This window comes from Vicugna pacos, chromosome 21, assembly GCF_048564905.1.
Source record: "Vicugna pacos chromosome 21, VicPac4, whole genome shotgun sequence".
In the NCBI taxonomy this organism is placed as follows: Eukaryota; Metazoa; Chordata; class Mammalia; order Artiodactyla; family Camelidae; genus Vicugna; species Vicugna pacos.
This window is the reverse complement of record NC_133007.1, coordinates 12,686,757-12,708,193: the sequence shown is the minus strand read 5'-3', so window position 1 is coordinate 12,708,193 and position 21,437 is coordinate 12,686,757. Positions and strand designations below refer to the sequence as shown.

Sequence of the window (21,437 nt, the reverse complement as noted above, 5' to 3'; positions counted from 1 at the left end):
TGAGAGAGGTAAACTCTAAGCTTTGATAAGATTCAGTTTCAGGACCTAGAAACCTGAAGACTGTGATCTAGTCATGGTAATTTTCCCACTCTGAAAAGGAGGCAATTCACCACCTAAGGCAGCATCTGTAAGTGCTCAGAAGCCAGTTTGTGTTTCCGAAATATTCATTTGGAGTAATTAAAAGATTCAAGGTTCTAGAGAATTATATAGTTCCTTTGCAGAGAGAAAATGTGCACATTTCCCAAATCTCACATGTTAGTGAAATTTATTGCTGTATAGAAAAATGTGAGGAAAAATTCCCGTAGAGATATGGCTCCAAGTTCATCAGAGGTCAGTTTTCCTGAATGTGCCTGCTGTAAGGATGATAAGTAACATAATAAACATTGTTCTAAGAACTATTTTTGGAGAAGATACACCTGGGTGTTTCTAATACAAACATTTAATAAAAAAGGCCAAAGGAACAAGCTTATTTAACTCAAGATTTAGTAAGAGCATTACTATGGTAAAGCAAGCTAGTGTGCTCCAGGACACTGCTCCCTAGGAAAACAAGCCTAATGCAATGATGACTTTATGATGGTGGTGGTAGGGGCACAATAGTGAGAGCAGCCACCTTTTTTCAGAGCACTTATTGCATATGTACTTAGTAAAAAAAAAAATGCATGGAAAATTCTTAGAGTTTTTAAAAACCTAGAATAGAAGTTAGACTATTTTGAGAGATCGTTTGCAACATATATATCTTATGTCTTTCTGATTATTCTAACTAAGAACCAGGGTCCCATCTCTTTTGTTCATTCAATGTTTTAAGCACAATTTTAGGGGCTGGTGATACGTCTTTGAATAAATAATGTACTTTTACCTTGGGGTTTACCTTTTCTTGAGGAGGAAAGAGAATAAGATGGATGTTAAACCTGTTAACTTGAAAAATGTCAAAGTTCAAAAACTTAGGAATAAATCTAGCTCTTTAAAAAAAATAAAATCAGTGCCAGCCACCATTTTATTTTATACTATGCATCAGGAACTCTTCATATGTTCGTTGGTATTTTAAAGTTGTTTTAAACTTATTCTTTGATTCAGCAAATATTTACTAAGCTCCAACTGTGTATCAGACATTGGATAAACAACAGTAGACAAAACAAATTGAGTCTCAAAAAGGCCAAGAAATTTGTCCAAGATTCAAATAAGCAGTACGTAGCAAAACTGAGATTTGGGGGAAGAAAAAGTGTCTGACTACAAAGGTAGAAGCAGCGTAACCAGTTATGAAGCTACTGAAATAATCCTGGTCCACAGACAAGAGTCATAGCCAAAAAGAGGCCAAGTTTTCTTGAAAGTAAAGACGATATGATTTCCTAACAGATTTAGATAGCAAGAAATAATGACTCAGTGCTTTGTCCTTGGCTCATGCAATATGTTTGAAAAGCTCTGTGTATGGAGGTTCTGTGTCTTGGAGTGATAGTATTCAGAACTTTACAGAATTCAACACAGTTTGGTTGAGCTAACAGAAACCAGTACACTCAAGTAAAATGAATGGAAGAGTCTGCATTTTGCTGTCTCAAGCATTCTTTATGGATCTGTACAGAGTCTGCTTAGAGCTCAGTACTGTCTACTTTTTGAAAATTGGATTAAAAAACTCATGTTTCTAATTTTTCTTGACTATCAAGGAATTAAAAGCAATGTTTTATGTTCACTTTTTTATGTTCACGTCTAACAATTTTCTTAAGTCTAACTTCTCTGAACAATTTTCCTCTTCAACTGCCTTTTTGTTAAGCTCTTACTGTATTGCTCCTGGGATGATGGCTTGGGGCATTCTCTGTTTCTGCACTTTGGTGTATGTCTCTCAGATATCTTTCAGACACATAAAAGTATAACTGGATGTCAAAGTGGGGCTCTTCCTCAGTTTCAACTCAGACATAATATGACTGACACCTGGATAACAGTGAGAGATAATTGCTGCTGCCAATATGCAAAATTTTCAAAAAGAGTGAAGCTAAGCTCCCCTTGCCACTTTTTAGCCAGATCAAGGATACAAAATGAGGCCGGTGTGTTGAGGAGAGATTGTGAGAACACTTATAAAGGGATGCAACTTATAAAGAATGGCTGTCATCACAAAGAGCACAAATAACAAATGTTGGCAAGGATGTAGAGAGAAAGGACTGTATACTGTTGGTGGGAATGTAAGTTGGCGTGGTCACTAGGGAGGAACAGTATGGAGTTTCCTTTAAAAACCTAAAAATAGAGTTGCCATGTGATCTGGCAATCCCACTCCTGGGTATATATCCAAAGAAACAAAAACACTAATTCAAAAAGATAAATGCACTGCAATGTTCATAGCGGTACTATTTACAATAACCAAGATACAGAAGCAACCCAAGTGTCCGTTGACAGATGAATGGATAAAGAAAGTGTGGTTTTTATATATAATGGAATATTACTCAGGCATTAAAAAGAGTGGAATTCTGTCATTTGCAACAACATAGACCTAGAAGGTATTATGCCAAGTGAAATAAGTCAGAACGAGAAAGACAAATATTGTGTGTTATCACTTACATGTGGAACTTAAAAAATATAACAAAACAGAAATAGATTCAGATAGAGAACAAACCATTGGTTACCAATTGGAAGAGGGAAGGGAAGAGAGGGGCAAGATAGGGGTAGGGGATTAAGAGGTACAAACTACTGTGTATAAAATGAATAAGCTACAAGAATATATTGTACAGCACAGGAAATACAGCCAACATTTTATAGTAACTTTAAATGGGGTATAATTTATAAAAATTTTGAATCACTGTTGTACACCTGAAACTAATATAAATCAGCTATACAATACTCAATAAAAAATCTTCAAAAAAATAAAGAATGAAATAAAATTAAAAGGAGAGCACACTGGCCATGCAGTGAGTACTCACCCACTTCCTTTGCAGGAGGGATGCAGAGAAATGGAACTTTCTTACCTCAAGCCTGGTAGGAGGACTTCAAGGGAATCCCTGTAGAGCTTGGAGATTTATTTCTTGCGATCAGAAGCCAAAGCCTGGGACCCAACTCCCACCTGAGAAAGCTAAAGCTGACAGTGGACTACAGTCTGACCCAACCCAGGAAATCTGTCAGGAAGAGAAAGGCCAACTCCTTGACGGTAGATGGAATTTTGCTACATTTAGGTGAGCTCATTCTCTGAGTCTATAAGGACAAGGCATGTGTACAAGATTCCTGTGGAGAGATGTGGCACTCACAGGAGAGTTATGAGCAGTAGAGTGATGCTGCCAGGGTCACAGGTGACCCCGAAATAGAGATGCATCCTCCCAGGTCAAGGCAAGTGTGCATGCCAAGGCATTACTTACAACTTCTATTTGAAGGTAAGACCCCTAATCTGTAAGTCAGCTGGGTTTTTGCTTCTCATTCTAATGAAAAAACGTTCTTACACCCCCAACAGTGAAATTGCTTCCTTGAGAAAGAGAACCCAAAGGCAGGCATTTCATCTACAAGATGCACAGACATACTTCATCTAAGGAGTTAGTCAATCTGCTCCATCAAATGCACAAGACTGGTGTCAATTAACTGCTATCTTCAAAAGTGGAGGCTTAACACATTCTAGGTCAGCTTTGATGGGGCAAAATGGAAGATAAAAAACATTTATATGCAAAGGATTGGTGATGGCTTTGATAGTGAAAGTGGGTAGGGTGGAGTTGAGGTAGATGGAAGGCAGTGAAACTGACTAACCCCTCAGAAATTGGAACAGCCATAATCAAAGGCTAATTGCATTCAACTCTGACTTTTGCCTATCACTTGCCAAGCAGTATGTCATTACGGGCTAGGATTACTCTGATGCATCCTCATGTTCTCTAGATCATCAACTCTAGTCTGATAACCTACAGTCAAGTCAGCTACAGTCCATTTACCATCATATATTTTATTATAGGTTTAACAACTATTTGAAGAAACAAGGAACAGTATACTTTGAAAACAAAGCCTGAAATTACAACACTAGGGAGATTCGAAGGTCCTCTGTTTATACCTTTCTCCCTGGTTGCAGCTGTAGAAACTTCCACTTGCCCTGAGAAATCATTAATATGCGAGACTTTTGCTGGGAGTATGATAGCTTCACTTTTCTTCACTTTTTCCCTTGACTGCCTCGATCTTAGGAACGAGGCAGCAGAGGGGAGTCGTTAAGGAGAGTTTTACAAACAGTGGTGTGCTGGTGCATGGCTTTCCAAAAAAAGTCCTGATTTGTAGCATTTGCCGATTCCCATGGTATAAATCGTCCCACTGTGGCCAATTTCAAAGATGACTATTTAATAACTAGATTGTGCAATTTCTGAAAATTGCACAGTCAGCTCACGAGCTAGTGCTAGCCCACTCCAGCACACTGCTGCGTTCAACTCAACACCAAGCAATGCCATCAAGTTACTATAAAAGCATGTGGTATAACTTTAATTTCCTGAGACTATGTAATTGCAGGAGGAACAGGCATCCAAGTCTCTGGTCCTACAGCTACTCAGGTGGTGTCGAAAAAAAAGACTTCCTAAGAAACATCTTGGGCTCAGGCTTAATCTGCTTCCAAGCCGTTTTTGATGCACACAAGACAGATATTTTTAAATTACCTTTACATAGTGATACTGAATTAACAATGTAGCTTTTTACAAATATCCATAAATATTTTTAACTGGCTTATCATATAATTATATACCTTTCAACAAGAACCCGTAAGTAGCTAATTAATTTAGCAGAGTCCGAAACTTTAGCAGACTGTCATTGAATTGAGTGCCATTTGCAATTTTTAGAAGTTAACACATTGGACCAAGACAGGCTCTTCCAAGTGAGGAAGGGCATTGGGTTAAAGCAAGTCCTGAATATCCTGTGCTCCCTGCTCCAGGCAAAGGCAGCAAAGTTTGCTGAGAAATGAAAGATTTGGTATAGCTTCCTTCTACCTTCCTTGGGCTGAAAGAGAGTACACCTCCTGGAAAACTGAATTTACTAAACCTCATAGACTTAAGTTAGCAGAAATACTAACCCTAAAACTAAGACGGTGAGATACAGTGGGAAGCCGACTGACCCTATTAATCACTAGTTCTGTGGGCTGAAGCAGGTTACCTGTGCTCCATCTGTCTCTGTATTCTCATCGTTAAAACTGTGCCAAAGATACCTGCCCCGTTAACTTCATAGCATTGCCGTACCTTCATAGAGTTCCCACGTGCTAGATACATGAAAGCACTTTGCAAACTGCAAAGCCAGCTAAAAGTATGAAATCATTAATATGTCATACACTACAGTACTGGTACCACCAACTTCTGGGGTTAAATCTTATGATTACTAATGATTACCCTTTCTCTGCCACTGACAATGTTTAGACACGTACACAAACAAGTTCTCTTGAAGCCCTAGGTGAAGGGGCAGGACCCTTTTGACCAGCTGGTTTGACCCAGCACCCTGCATCCTGAGTATCATGAACTCAAGGGAAGTTCCCAAATAAAGTGCGTTCCATTCCAGTGCCACCTGTGCCTCTGTCCCAATGGTTCTCAAAAGTGTTCTCTATTCCTCGAATGCCATCGGATCTCAAATAGGGCATTGTTGGCATATCTGTGGCCACTCCTCCAGTCTGACTTCTTTTTAGGAGGAGAGTCTCAAAAGATGGGAATACGGGAGGAAGGAAGTGAAGCAGTCCACAGCCCAAGAATATGAGAACAAGGCCAGGCCACTGCCTGGGATCTTTTTTGCATACCAGGCAAGGCTCCCATGGGAATAAGACTTCATTTTTCCACCCAGGGATTCAAGGATTAGACAAAGACACTTTAAGAGTCTGTCCTCTAGCCACCCATGTTCACTTTGTCACAAACTAGCAGAGTGTCTTGGCTGACCCAATGCCAGGGGTAACCAGATGTCTTTGGCCTCCCTCTGACTCTCATTCAGGTAAGTATGAGAACTGAAAATTCCCATGCTGTGGAGTTGTCTTTGTGTTGGTTTATATACCCAGATGAACTGCGGGCATTGAAAATCTGCCTCCTCCATCCTACCCACTGGCATCCCTGCTTGTGCTGAAGAGGAGGAGGAGGCCAAGTCGAGTCTCTAGGAGATGAACTGGGGATTTGCTAGCAAGAAGATCCCCAAGTATGTATTATTTTTTAGAACCTGATGTTCTTCGTTGAATATCAAGTCTATTGCATCTCCAGCATGGAATTCATAAGCCCCTCCTACGTTCTGGACTGTGGTGCTGTTCGTGAGAGCTTGTATGGTGTCTCCATTCCTCCGTAGCAGCACCTCAAAAGGAGCGTGCCCCTTGTAGGCCGTATTGGGAGCCACTTGGCCATAAATTAAATACAAGCCATTCTGAAGTATCTTCAGCCTCCAGTCAGCTGTCTTATTCACGCAAGAAGGCTCGGGAGAGGCCATTTGCCATTTTGAAGGTAACGGTCCTGTAAGACATTTACAAGAGAGACAAAGAAAAAGGAAAACAGTTATTTGTTTCATCCTCTTCCTGATTATAGTTCTTTCCCAATTACAAGCTGTTTCTTTACCTGGTATATACTAGTTTTCTCCAACCACAATTTTAATATTTTAAGTAATCTTATCTACTCCTTGTTCTTGAGAAATCGCAAATCGTTAAGTGTCTCTCTTGCTTGGGAAGCTCTAAGGAAGTAAATTTGGAATAGAAAAATGGTTAAGTTTCAGGTGACACTGCATCTCTTGTCAGTCAACATCAGTGAAAAGAAAGAAAGGTGGGAGGAAGAGAGGACTCACAACAGGATGGTGATGGCCAACGCTGGCAGTCCAGGATGCATACTCATATTTCTCCTTGTAAATACTACCTACTATGTATCACTATCAATGAGACCTTCCTCATCCATCGGTATAGAGTAGCGCTCTTTTGCTACTCTTTACCTTTATATCCTGTTCTAGTTTTGTTCACAGACGGTGTTACCGTCTAGCATGTTATAAATTAAGTTGTGCATTTGTTTATTGTCTACCTTATTCCCACTTGAACATAAGATCCTTGAGGACAAGTACTTCTCTGTTTTATCCACTGCTATGTCATCGGCACCAAAAAGAATTCCTGGTACCCTGTGAGGGCTCAATTAACACTTCTTGATTGAATAATACATTCCTGTCCCATTGTGTCCAAATTATGGTGATTGTCATCAACTTATGGGTATGTATCATTCAAGATCCACTTGGGGTATCAGTATACAAACTCTCCAAAAAGTCTGGAGGGTTTGGTAAATTATTGGGTTTATAAATGGAAATTATTTGTTTAGATGTAAGTATCCCTAATTTACTGCAGTCACGGGATAGGGAAAGGGTCAAGACTTATTTATTTTTATGGGTATATATGGAATTTACATGTTTTCCTAACGTTAATACTTTTTACACAGAAGTGTGATTTCAGAGCTCCAGGAAGTACTTTTACCACCCAAAATACTTGTTCGGCCTATTCTCTAATTCTCCATCATTTTTGTTATAGGAGCAAAAGCCTTTATCACATAATTAGAAAGAAACCTTATATCATGACTGATACGGGGCTCTTAGGGAAGGTTCTGAAGGAGAAAACAGGAGAAGTCATTACAGCAAGAAGCAAAGTCTCCTTTTATTTCGAGTCCAGAGCCCAGTGACTTTCTTCCTGCTTGACCTGTACTAGACACTAGGCAAGTTACAAGGAAGAAGTGTCATTGGTCCTCATATTTAATTCAGTAACGGAGGCCACTTAAAGACCATCTTGGCATCACTTGAGATTCTCAACTTTTAACACAGCACGAGAGAATTTCAAGCATATCATGAGTTTCACTCCATTCACTAGAAAAACAAAAGCAAATCACAAGTAAAAAGAGATGCCCTACCTCCCACAAGCCAAGGAAGCCTGGCTGTTGGAGTTGCATAGGATAACAAGAGTGGCAATTAACTCTAGAAGCATTCTACTCTCAGGTGGAAATGGGTGTTTGACCTCAAACCAATGAACAATCCAAAATGTATATATGCTAAGAAATACCCTGAAAGCTCAGTGCAACTGTGAACTCTATAGTGTGTTTTCTAAGCCAATACCAGGTCACTATAAGGGAAGGTGGCTCAGGAGCTAAGAGGGGAGGAGAAAGGAGCAGAGGGAGGGGCTATTCCCCTAACTTTCCCTCCTCTTCTATATACATTTGGAAACAAAAAACGGCACCTCACACTCACTCTGCTGGACGTGAGCGATACGTGGAGCATGAGAAGGACTTTGAGTCTCTCAGAGGGAAAGGCAGTAGAAATCTGAAGCTTGTGCTTATTAAAACAATTAAAAGTAGATTCCTGGATCCCAGATTCCCAGGCCTGTAAGAGTGGTGTGCGTTCTGCCCAGAGGTGTAACTGAGTGCAGTCTTATCAGGGCATGGGCGAAGGAACAAAATAGAAGGCAGTGCTTTCTGGACAACACTGAAGCTTGCATTTTGCATCAAATACTAAGTAAAAAGGAGACATGTGAGACAGGTTACTCACCAAACTTCGCTACACAGGGCTCGTTGGCAGTCTGTAGAGGGAAGAAAAACAGGAACTGGTCAGGATGATAGTGTCACAACTTTAACTGATTAACTGATACTAATTTAGAGCCTCTGATTCCTGAAGCAAACTTCTCTTGCCTAGCCACATAAAAAACCTCCCTCCACCTTGGTTTGGGTTTCTCAGCTTTCCTTCATAGATGGCGGGCTCCTTCCTTTGCCTCTCATTACACAGCTCCTCTTCTCAGTCTTCTAGGAAAAAGTTAAGCTCTCATTCCATCCACTTAACCTCTGACCACAGGATAATTGTTTGTTCTTGGACTCTCCTCTTGGGCTATAGAAATTCTCTATACAGTCATCTCTGCACCCCGGTGACTGCACAAGGAATCCACTGGCATGTGAAAGTAAATAGTAAAACTTATGTTTATCTTTATTTTAAATAAGAAATTAATCTATAGAAATATTTACATCTCAGATTGAAAAAAACCACCATTATTTTATGTTCAGATAATTATGCATCATAGATATAGTAACATGCTTTGAGGAGACCTCCGTTTCAAACTGTTGCAATGTAACAGTTTACATGCTACAAGAAGCCTTCAGTGTGGTTAATTTTATAAATATAGATATTTAAATACTAAAGGCTTTAAAATACTTAGTAGTAGTATAAGGTACGGCCATAAATAAGTTTTGTACCCTGTAAAGTTCACTTGTTTCCTTGTGGCAAAGTGCTTATGAGACTTTGCACTTAACCATGATGCAACTTTTTCTTTTATAGGGTTTCTCTGGCTGCTATGTTAGGAATAAATTAAAGGCTGACAAGAGCAAAAACAGTGAGGCCAGCTAAGAGATGGGTATAATCCCCTAGGCAAGAAAGCATGGCCTCTGACCAAGGTGTTAGCAATAGAGGTAAGTGATTGGAAAGTGAGCCAACAGGAGTTCCTGACAAGGATATGAGATGAGAAAATGAGAAGAGACAAAAATGACACCAAGGTTTGGGGCATGATCTAATGAGAAGGATGAACTGTTCATCACTGAAATGAATGAGATTTAAGAGGAGTAAACTGGGGGAAATGAATCACGAGTTCATTCTTGGACATGTCAAGTTTGTGATGCTCATTAGACGGCCAGGTAGGCGTGTCAAGTAGACAGCGGGACCTGTAAGGATGGAATTTAAGGGGTTCTGATAATATAAATTTATGTTAAATTCTATGTGTGCTTTAAGATTTGAGACTGTGTAAGATCACAGGTCAGTGGGTATAGACAGAAAGCAGTAGTGGGACACTGCAATGTTCAGAGGACAGGGAATAAGAAAGAGCCTGCAAAGGAGACTTAGGAAAGGCCCGTGTTTCAGAAAGGAAACCTGGAGAAGGAAGTATTTCAGAGAGGAAGTATTTCAGACAATATTAATTTTAAAAAAGACCTTTGCACTATTGGACAACAGACTGACAATTTACTGTCTTAACGTGGTAATAAGCACACTCAAAGATGCGCTCTTCCATTTTGATCTATTTTTTTGGTGAGGTAACTCTTCAGTTATGACAGTCAAAACCATGAATCAAGGAAAATTAACCTAGAATATATAGCTCTCAAATTATTGTATTACCAAGTGTTAAACTACGATTAAGAAAGTAAAAACACATTTATCAAATTACTAAAATATTTCAGTTATTTTCAGAATGCTTACATATTAACATGCTATGTAAAATACAGTATTTTGGTAAAAGCAAAATGGCTTTGCACTGTGAATAAACTAAGTATTACCTGGTTCATCCTTATAAATTTCTATTTTTTTGTAATCTTTTTAATATATACAGTTAGCTTCTTTATAACTTGTAATTAGCATACATAGTGGGATTGACCTCAAAAACATTTTGTTGGTAGAGAGGTGCAATCAGAAAGTTTGGAAGTCACTATTCTAGGAGATAAATGACTGGATTCCTACAATTGCTTTTACTCCTGCAATTATTTCATCCTCATTTTGGGGTATCTTAGAAGAATTGTTGAAATTCAATTTAGTTTAACCCATGACAGGCATGTGATAGGGACTCCCTTAACTTCAGTTTCCTAATTTATACAATGGAGGAAGTAACAGCACCTAGCCCAGTGAAGTAAGGGATGGTTTAAATGAGGTAAGTCTTATGAAGGACTTTGCCCAGATATTCTGTCTGGTCCTGCTTATTACGTGTTAACTGTTTTGATAATGCTCATTATAAAGAAGAATTAAACTTAAAGCACCTACATTGCCAACATTATGCTAGCATCGTAAGCAAGAGAAACAAATATATTTATTATGGTCCTTGCCTCTTAAGAAGAAGTTCATAAACTTTCTAGAAAGACGTGACTACACGCCTGAAGCAACTGGGTAACAGTCTAAATACAAGTGAATGCCAAAATAGGAGCCACAGGTAACATTTATGCTATCTACTCTCACATATGAAGTGTGTGCAGAAACCTGAGGCCACAGACAAATTGCCAGAGACAGAAATCCTGGATCCTGTGCTAGGGGCTGCTTTAATGTCTACTCAGAGCTTACAGAAACCCAGAAACCACCCTTCTAATATTCTGTAATCACTGCCACAAATGAAAATCTGTTTAATCACAAAAATCACCTGTTTGGCAGTGAGGCATAGTCTTTGGTTGAGAAAGTGAAATAGATAAGCAAGGAGTACCCATTTTGTTAAACATCTTTTTCAAATTTATTCTCATTGTAATGTCATTCATAGTACTGGTGTAAATACCCATCACTACTATCTACTGACAGTCTGTTACGGGTCAGGCACTGTACTAATCTCATCAGCCCTTACCACAACTCCACGAGATAAGCGGCACACTCACACACGAGGAAGTAAGCGTGAGAAGGATTACATAACCAGCCCAAGGCCATGCAGCCGCTGCAAGGCCAGGCTGAGATCCAAACAGAGCCAGTCTGACTCAGAAGTCCCACCCCTACCCCTCTGTGGAGCAGTCTGTATTTCTAATCCTGGTAATGCTTGGAAGGTGAAAATATCCACTTATAAAGAAACATGGGACTTTTTAAGTTGACTTCAGTTCCTTTTTGCTCAGAAAGATCAGCTGCTCTTCTAACCCTACTTTGATTAAAGCCCGGATTTATATAGTTGGGTTAATAATTCACAATTATTTCTCCAAACCAACTCCAATCAGATCAACATTTGGAAATAGAACCTACTCTGCTTTTAAATACAACTTTCCCTTTTGAAAGTATCCTTCATTCCATTGAAATAGAGGACTCTCGTGAACATTTGATTTCTTACAGACAATTTCTGCGCACCTCGGAGTAGTCCAACCCCTTGGGCTCCTAGCACATTCTTTCAGTGAAATGTCTTTGGAAGGAAGAGAGAGGAAAAAGAAAAAAAATTCTCCCAAAGAAATCTGTTGGTTTTGAAGAAGCCAATCTTCATGCCAGTTTTTGAATTAGTGCCCAGAGAGGCTAGAAAGTGGACTTTTGTATGTAAGAACTAGAGTGGACAAATGACTCACCATTCACCAGCCACTCAGTCCTCTTTGCCAAAAATACTGATGTGTGGCCAATAGGGAACGGGAGGAACAGGCGAGTGGAGCGTGGAATACATGAGCTACTATCACTGCGCTGTCGGCCAAGGCCATTGGCTCTTCCCGTAGGAAATAAGCCTCCATGGCATCCTGTCCGGACAATACCCTGAAAACCTTTCCAACTTTCCCAGATTTGGAACAAACTCTGGGCCATTTCTTGAGAGGCAGAACCTTTCGCTGAGAAGCTGCATGCCATCTCGAAGAATCTGGAATCAGAGCTCTAACACAGGGCACTAATCAAGTTCAGTTCCGGCAAGATGTGACCCCGATGCCTCTGGCAGAATGAACCCTCCTCTTTCCCTTTGTAAGGGCAGCTATGTGCCCTGGAGAAAGGCATTTCCCTCCTCTCCTCTGCACTGGTTCCCCAAGCACATGCAGGAATGGATGACACATAAAACATACCCAGTGTTCTTCAAGGCCATCTGGCTCTAGAACTAAAAGGTAGTTTTTAGAAGGAAAGGCACTTCCAAATGGAAGCTGTTGCTGTTCTCACCCTTCCCCTTCTTCAGAAATCTAAACCCTCAGAATTCCTGGGTTTTTTTTTTCCTTTCTCAAAGCTTCACTGCTTCAGAAAGTTCAGAGTTCTGCTTGAGACAATGAGGCTATGATTAGAAGTTCCTCTGTTGCACACCCTGTGTACAGCTATCAAATACAAATGGGCTACTGTGTAAAAAGTTGGCCAAGGCTATACTTTTCCCAACTAAAACCCAACAACTACAGTGTCTTGACTGCTTCCTTCTGCATCTTTTCCCAATTGCTTTCAGATATCTTATGTGGTAGAATCGTATCTTTGAAATGGCCAATTCTCTTAGAGAAATGTTTCTATAGTCATGGATTTCATACAACAGCCCTTTCTTAGATAGGAACTTACTACCTTATTCTCTGCAATGCTCAGAATCTCTAGATGTACCCAGGAATGGGCTAAATCCTAAATTAAATTAAATCCTAAATGAAGCATTTATTTTCTTTTTGGTCAGTGCTGTGTAATCAACAATCAGAAAAAGACGTCTACCTAGAACCTAATGTATCTCCATCCCCTTCACTAGACCCACAACTTGGACTGGAGCTCAGTGGGAAATTCCTGATAAGGATCAGGGGCTGCCCAACTAGGAAAGTGCTTCCTCCTTCCTCCATGAAGCCTTCCCTGATCAACCTAACCCAGAGTCATTGCCCCCTAAAGCATTTATGTTCTCTACTACCCTTAGATAAATTATCAATCACTGCATTTTATAGCTAGAAGGAACACTATAATGAACAAAGCCACCATTATGCAGATGACAAAACTGAGAACCAAAAAGATTAGATGCCTTTCAAATTCATACAGCTAGTTCTTGGGAGACCTAGAACCAGAATCCTGATCTTCCTACTACATCAATGTCATTTCCCTTCTCAAAGATACACTAACCATCTGCCACTTACCTTATTCTGGCTTTCCATTACCCTTTTATGTCTTTTCCTCAGTAAGACTATAGCTTGCATCCCATTCCTTGAGGGCAAGCATCCTGTTTTACGCCTTTTTATTCCATCAAGAGGGTTTAGCAGAGCTCCAGAAAGGGAGAAAATACCCCACAGGCATCTGTCAATTGCCTGATTTAATAAAGGGATTCCACCCAACTCAGTTCTGCAGGTTACAGCATTTTCTACTACCTTTCATTTCACCACACTCAAGTAAGCCTCAAAAAGCACATGCCATGACAAAACTGGAATTACATTTACGTTACCTGTACCCACATGCCTCTCTCTTCCAATGAACTCTGGCAATACTGATAATAATTAGACTTACAAAAGAAAAAAGGAGTAGAATAAATAGGAATAGGTACTGTTGTCTCCTTACCTTGAGTGGGAGCAAAGTATAAATGAGCGTACTGAAGGAACAAAGCAGTAGCAAAACGATTGTTGTTGAGTAGAGCAGCCATTGCTTCCAGGATGGTCTCTGTGCTCCTTGAGGACCTGAATGGCTTAGAGGCATATTCTCCATGTGGCTCAGACTCATTCTCTGCAGGAATGGGAGCTGTGGAAAGCAGAAATTCGCAAGTGATGAGCACATGATGCAACTAGCCAGTTTTGTGGTAGTATGATAATTAGCAGTGGGTGTAAGAGGCGGGGTTTTCCTTCTGATTCTTGTGTGTTGGAAACGATACTACTAGGCCAAGTGCTGACTTTCATTTGGCACCAGGCCGAGAGCACCAAAAGGAACAGACGGCTAAAAGCCAAGAGAAACAAAGCGACATCACAAGGGAAGTTGAGAGGGAAGAAAGTTATTTCCTGAAGCAAGAGGAAGTATGGAAGCATGCAGCATTACAAACTATTTCCAGATTAGAAAATTACTTTTTTTTTTTAAATTGAAGTACCATCAGGTACAATGAAAATTATTTTTGTAGGGAGAAATGAATTTCAAGATGGACTGTCATACTTCAAGTATCATGTATGTGTGAGATAGGAATTTGGGGAGCTAGGGAGGCTGGGATGCATGGTTTAGAAATAACAGTTCCATCAATGTCTAAGATGTAAGATGGGTTCATTCTGAGATAGTCTCTAGAAAACACCAAGTGTACTACCAAAATTTAATTTTAAAAAATACGTCAATACAAGAAGCTCAATTCTCTCTTATCTCACCATTTTTAAATTCAGAAAACTCAGTGCTGGGCGTCAAGTAGAAATAAAGTTAACAGACAAAAGGATATTTTCTTGCACCCTGTCCTCTGGTCTGAGCTCACACTCTATTCCAAAAAACATGAGTTTTCTTCCTGGCACCAAAAATGCTGATTTCCTACAAAACTGAGGAAATCTCCAGTTCTCTGTACCTCAGTCTTTCCATCTGTTAAATGGAAAGCCTTCTCTTTTTTTTTTTTTTGATCATGTGTTTGTTAGAAGGAACATGGACTTTTAAATCAGACAGAACTGAGAGGGAGGCCTTGTGCTGCACAGCCCTCATCTGCTCCGCGGTCTGGTTACTTGACTTCTCTGTTTCCTTAGTTGTAAAATGGAGGAAATGTCCACTTCTTAAGATTTTTTTGAGAATGAAATAAATGTGAAAGACTTGGCTTATAAGAAGTGTTCCGTAAGCGTTTCTCTCTTCTCTACCCTCCTTAGAGATGTTGTGAAGACTGAATTATGAAATCCTAGAAAAGAAAAATTATTTAAAAATATTTACCATGAGGTATAATTCAGCTGAAGTTCATTTAAATAAAAGGGGATAAAATGAAAGTATTTTGAGGAAAAAAATTTTTAATCTAAGAGAATCAATTTTTTTTTTTAATTAGGAAAAAGGCCTAGAGGCTTAACATCCTCATTTACGAAGAGGATGCTAAGGGTAACAGAGGTTGAGAAGTGTTCCACACCAATAGCTGGGTGACGGTGGAGTGGGAGCCTGAGCCCAGGGATGCCCTTTGTAACCCAATCATCATTTCTTAGAACCACACTATCTGCACCAATATTTCTCACTGAGTCTTCGAATTTTAACTTGGCCCTATTTTATTTACCTTGATCAATGAAGTATCCCTGAAGAAAAGAGTCACCGAGTCACATAGGAATAATTTTTCAACACAACAGTGTTTCTGGGGCTCTGTCCTAGATGCTATGATGCAGGAGTGAGTAATAAACTGACTCCAGAAGAGCGATGCTCTGGCCCTGCAGCTTTCCCTTGTATCGTGTCTGAAATGCATATGCACCAGCGCAGAATTTAAAACTGACCACTGAAAAGGCACACTATCTCCTTCCTGCTTCTCTGACTTGTTCTTTCTCCTGATTTTTCTCCAAATTTTAAATGGAATTGCCTCTGCTTACTCACTTCAGTAAGTACTTAAATGAGGAATTATTCCAAATAAAATCCAGTTCCTCCTTCTGCCCTTAACCAACATTAGGCTCGGGGATATCCTGATTAATTATTTCAATCTTATGAAAATATCTCTAAAAAGATGCCACGCTTTTCTCAAGAAGAATGCATTCCAGGGCTTCTTTCCATCAAACATGTTCTGAAATGAAGAGACTGCAAGTCAGGACCAGCGGCAGTAGGGAAGACTTCTGAAGTTCTGGAGTGATGCGTCATCGCTGGTACCTGTTTGGTATCTCAGATGTGACATCTCAGAAGTTAACAAGAAGTTAATGAACACGAAACCCAAGTGTTTGTATTTACGGCCTGTCATTGGCTCAGATCTTTGGAATGAGAATTTTTTTTCAATTAAGTCCAATTAGCAAATTCATGCCAAACATTGACTAGAAGCCCACTACTCTGCTAACAGCTTTCAAGGCTATAAAAAGGAGACACGGCTGTCAAGGAATTTGCCAGCCTACTAGATTAAACGCTTACACACAGGGAGGCATAAGCCCAAACACTCAAAGTCAGAGCCTCAGAAGAGAAAGACCTAAAAGAGCTAAAATAGTTGAGAAGACAGGTTGCATGGAAATGAACTGTTTGAGAAAAGGGGGAACTCTTCCTTGAGAGAATAGTACCAACTGAGGAATAAAACTTGAGGTATAAACATCCCTAAAGGTTAGAAATTTTTAAAAGAACTCCATATGAACAATGACAAAACACCAAACTTTTGGAGGAATCTGCTAGTTCTCAATCAGGGGCTGAAAAATGAGGAATTTCAGAAAAACGAGTAAAAGGAAATTTTCTTTCTGTATTTTTCAGATTAAGAAGGCATGGAAGGTAGGCTCAATTAAGCAACTTTAACTGAATTCCTGGTTGTTTTGAATTCAGAACAAATTAGATGTACAGAAGCCTGGTTCTCGTTCAGGTACTGACCGCATCACACTGAAACGAACTGGTCAGCAATTATGGTCCCCTTCGCTGTGCACAATTCCACTTGAACATGAAGCAGCCCTGTGTTGACACCTCCACATGCAAAATGATGAAAGTCACAGGGAGGATGAATCACTTGCCATCCCAGTGGAACAGGGATGGAGTCCCCACCTGCTGGACTCAAACTCGTACTTCCTCCCCTCTCGATGCTGACGCATGTCGAGCAGCTGCTGTGTAAACAGAGTGGGATGAATAGTAAAATCTATGAGAGAGAGTTAGATGGACATCCGATTCCTCCAAAATCCTGTATTATTCTGGTCTGCACCCCCTCCACATCCCCCTTGTGCTATTTACCTTGTGACAGGGTGGGTATGGTGTAGCATACTCATTCAGAGATACATTCACTGTGTCAGAAATCAGCGAGGAGCACTACACAGCCGACTTGCCTCCGCTGGGTATCAGGACTCATTGTTGTGACAAATAAGGCCCAAGTGGCTTGGAGGCACACACACACACAGCTGATGGATAGATGATGGAAAATAATCACAGACATGATACATAACTAGGGTTTTAAACTCAGGATTTTATGAAGGTGACAGCAGTATTCAAGATGAATAAATGCCTACTCCGTAAAGAGAATTGTGTACATCTCATTATACATAGATCTGTACATACATGTGTAAATATCATATACATATTTACATATTATACATTCAATAAATTCTAAAAGATGTATAGAGACATATCAATCTCCAGATCATACTAAGGAACTAATAAAAACTCTAAACAGGGTGGTCAAGGAAATAGTTTGAATTCAAACTATTTTTCTTCCGTGACCTTAGACCCTTCTGTACCCCCACCATTGCCTTGTTCTGTGCTGGTTTTGCATGTCCACTTTTTTGGAGCCCTTACCAAATTCTTCATTGTTTGTCTAGGTTTTACTGACTCAAGCCTTTAAGTAACCAGTCTATTGACCAATTTCCTGTGCTAGATACCTGTCTTACCACTAATCATTGAGAAAGGCTGTGTGGGGTTGTAGGTCCCTGTCTAGCCTCAGTCCTCTGTGCCAGTGGCTTGTTGGTTCCCGGGGCAGGGGTGGGGGGTGAGGTGTCCTCTTTAGCCTCACTGGTACTGTGTCAGTATCCTGGCCGTGGGAGGAACATCTTAAGCACTTTTTTGATGGGAAGTATTACTTCCTGCTTGGAATATGGATTGAAAATAGACTTTCCATTGTGCAAACATAGCACACTTCCTATTTAAAACCATTAAACATGACCCTAGAAACCACAATGAAAGAGATTTGCTGTTAAACCGGATCTTGCCCAATATCAAAAGGATCGCCAGAGAACTATGTATTTCGCCTACCAACCTAGCTGAAGTAAGACGGTCTTGCTACTCCCGAGACTGAGCATCGCCCACATCTCCTGGATCTCCGTGGGCAGCCCGGGCAGAGGAGCGATGGGGTGGCATCTTCCCTTTACTCTGCAACTTGTCTTCCTCCCTGACCAGCTACCACACGCAAGCTCCGCCAGTGGAGAGCAGGTGGCGCAATCACTGCATTCAACACCTAACTGTGACGTGTGTTCGTAGAGGAATTCAGGAGACACTTTCTCCTCTGTTTTTCCACTTCAGCACTGGCCTTCCACGTTCAATTTAGATACTATGGCTCACGGCTAGATTAGTTGGTTTTGGCACTGGGAATCTATGAGGAAAGAAAGGTTTTGGCTCTTTCTGTATGAAATGACTCCAAAATACAACAAAAGGATGTTACTCCCCTGGCTCATTTGGAAACCGTTACTGAATGCCTTCTACGTACCAAGTACAATGTCAGGAACTTAAGTACTGACATAACAACAGCCACTCCTTTTCTTCAAATTTCTTACTGCTTTTTTGTTTGGTTTTTACAGGTAGCCAGGGAAAGAGACAAATATACAAGGCAATTCAGGGAGAAGTGAGGTAGCAGCTTGAGAACTAAATATCTGACCTCACTCAGGTTAAGAGAAAGTTTTATAAAGGAGGCAATGTCTAGGCTGATAAATACATCTGAACAGATGTTAACCAGATTGAAACAACCTCATAATATCCCATTCCCCTAAGCTAATCCATTACTATTAAGTACATTTACTAATATAGAATGTTACATATTGATAATTTGCTGATAGCATAATATATATTATATGTTATATACAGTACAATGTATACACATATTTAATGTATGTGCATACACGTGTGTGTGTGGTCTTAGTGTTTCAGGCTCTTTACTTGGCAGTGAAGAAATCAGAAGGCATATGACAGGGCCTTGGATCTTAAGAAATCCATTGTCTGGTAACTGCTGCTTCTCTTACCTTGAGCCTTTCAAACGTGCATTGGAAACATGTTTCAATTTCAAAATAAGTTTCACTTACGCTTTTGTATAACTTTCCTAATTTCCCAAGTGAGAACTGCCAAAGCATCCAGATTCCAGGCCATGGTTCTCTGGTGTGATGACTCTAGCCGTGAATCCAGTGGCATGTTCCACTGTAAAGAGGAAACCTCAGGCTGGTATGCCCACGGGAAAAACGCTGAGTCACAGGCAACACTGGAATGCTGCTTGATGAAACGGTGCCAGCTGAAGGTAGCAGGCAGTTTCTATTTGCTAAATAAAGAACAAGCAACCCTGAGGAATCAGCTATGAATATTACGCAAAGATAAGACCTAAGTTATTTCAAGTCTTTCATCAACCAGCAAGCCCCAAAGGAAATCTCTTTGGCTGGAGGGAAGGATATTCTCCACCCTACACGTACACAGCTTACATCCTCTCCTGGTCCCTTGTCTTATTAATTCCTAGATCATTCAGGCACCAGCCTCTCTGATTGCAACACCACTGAGTGCCGATTTCAAATGTAAGCCACACGCACAAAAGAGAGAGAGAGAAAACATTATTAAGAGTAAAAACAGGGAAACAAGCATCTACTAAAAGCCTGGTCTCCTCCAGGCACTGTGTTTAAAGTTTAAACTTTCACATGCATTATTTGGTTTATCTAATCCTCACAACAAGGTTAGAAGGTAGCCCTTGTTAATCCCAGTTTACAGAGGAGAAAATTGACTTTAAGAGATGGTTAACAACTGAACTGAAGTGACAAAACTACTAAAATTCAAATTCAGTTCTGTTCAGCACTGAAACCTATCCTTTTCATTTCCATTTTGTCTTGATGCATTAGTAAGTACCTGAACTTGGCTTTGGTGAGGGAAGGATTTTAAAATGACAGTTCGCAACATTAAGGACCCTTATGTGCCCCACTTCTGAATATGATACCTACTAAAACACCTTTAGAAGGAAAAACTCTTAGTAAATAGTAATATCTTTTTTAAATAGGGATAATTTCTTGATCTGTCTTCAGTGTTAAATTCTTCCTTTTATTCCTTCTTAATCTCAAAATGACTCAGGTTTCCAGATGGAGCCAGGGTTGAAGTCAAACTTTAAGTTAGGATAAACAAATTACTTGGAATTTCCAGTGCCAAAACTATTTCCAGCCAAAAAGTTTCCCCAAGATGTTCAATTTTTCTTGGCAGAAAAGAGGAAAAGAAACCTTCGTATTCCAAAACTATGCACAGCTTGGATTTATTGTAAATTTTATTCTTCATGTGAATTAAAGGATGAGAGCAATCATCGTAACATCTGGGGGCAAAGACACTCAGAGGGAATACTGATTAAAAGAGAAATTTAGAGCCAAGTAGGGCTGTGGAAACCCAAGGGCCGGGCCAGCTGTGGGCATGTCAGTGTAGCGGAAAACAGAAACCCCAGAAGCTTCGAAGGGAAACCATGGAACAGTCAGTGTGGTAAAGATGGCAGGTGATTTCAACAATCACTAGAGTCGTTCATGAATATGCTTGAAATACAAAGACTGGGCGGAGATTCTTCTGGTCCTAACAATGTTGACAGCGATCACAGCAGCACCAACTTTGTGTATGTGACTGGGCAGCTGCTGTCAATTTTAAGTAGGAGTTGATCGGCCCATAATAAGGACTTGACCATCCTGATTTGAAGCCAGCCAATGTGTGAGAGCTTTTTAGGTTCAGAGCAGAAAATATGTAAATTCACATGAATTAAGTTTATATGGACATATACAGCATGTGTCTGCCAGTGAATGGAGGGACAAGAAAACTAAATGGCATGGACTTCTGAAATGAACGAACTAAGCAAAGGAGAAATGGTGTCTGGCTTCTCCAAGCCCAGCCTGCCTTTGTGAGCCTCTGTCTTGCATAGTGGCTCAGAGCTTGCGGACACAGGGAGGCCAGACATTCCCGGTCTGCTCTGCTCTGCAGTGTTCTGAAGTGGGAGGAGGAGCCTCAGGAAGGTAACTTGATGAGGTAGAAAGAGCCCAGAGAAGGGGTCGGTGGTTCCAGATTCAGGATTTGACTTTTTCCACTTAGCTACATGACCCTGAGCATGTGAAGGAAAAAAAAAATCTCTTTGGACACTAGTTTCTTTTTCTGTTTAAAAAAATGTAAACTGCATTTCAGATTCTAGAGCCTTATACAAATGTGGCGTATTTGGTGTGCTTCCTTGCCTTTGCATTGGAACTCACCAGGCCCTTCCACACTTTACCACTGATTTTTCCTGTTACAGATTTTGATGTGTGTTTCCCTACGGATTCCCCCTGCTACACACACACACACTATTATGT

The 21,437-nt window shown here is 40.3% G+C and overlaps 1 protein-coding gene and 1 long non-coding RNA gene across 10 annotated transcripts in view; one reads left to right on the top strand and one right to left on the bottom strand.

Moving 5' to 3' along the window:
• The first annotated feature begins 2,923 nt into the window (after window positions 1–2,923).
• LOC140688036 (uncharacterized) overlaps window positions 2,924–21,437 on the top strand; it is a 42,689-nt gene continuing 24,175 nt past the window's right edge. Inside the window, exon 1 of the long non-coding RNA XR_012062704.1 lies at window positions 2,924–3,152. This is a non-coding gene — a long non-coding RNA (uncharacterized lncRNA). The remainder of the gene's footprint in view (window positions 3,153–21,437) is intronic.
• The window catches only part of TNFSF18 (TNF superfamily member 18), a 61,221-nt gene continuing 43,665 nt past the window's right edge, over window positions 3,882–21,437 (bottom strand). For 2 of the 9 annotated variants that reach the window (XM_072946099.1, XM_072946100.1), the window contains 5 exons: window positions 17,125–17,288; window positions 16,774–17,000; window positions 13,858–14,034; window positions 8,452–8,482; window positions 3,882–6,401 (listed from right to left, as the gene is read on the bottom strand). In XM_072946099.1, coding sequence (XP_072802200.1) covers window positions 6,055–6,401; window positions 8,452–8,482; window positions 13,858–14,016 — 537 coding nt within the window. In that variant the 5' untranslated portion in view covers window positions 14,017–14,034; window positions 16,774–17,000; window positions 17,125–17,288 and the 3' untranslated portion in view covers window positions 3,882–6,054. Of the gene's footprint in view, window positions 6,402–8,451; window positions 8,483–13,857; window positions 14,260–16,773; window positions 17,001–17,124; window positions 17,289–18,139; window positions 18,473–19,175; window positions 19,406–21,437 lie in introns of those variants that run through there. The other 7 variants (XM_072946095.1, XM_072946101.1, XM_072946097.1 and 4 more) reach the window with 7 other exon arrangements.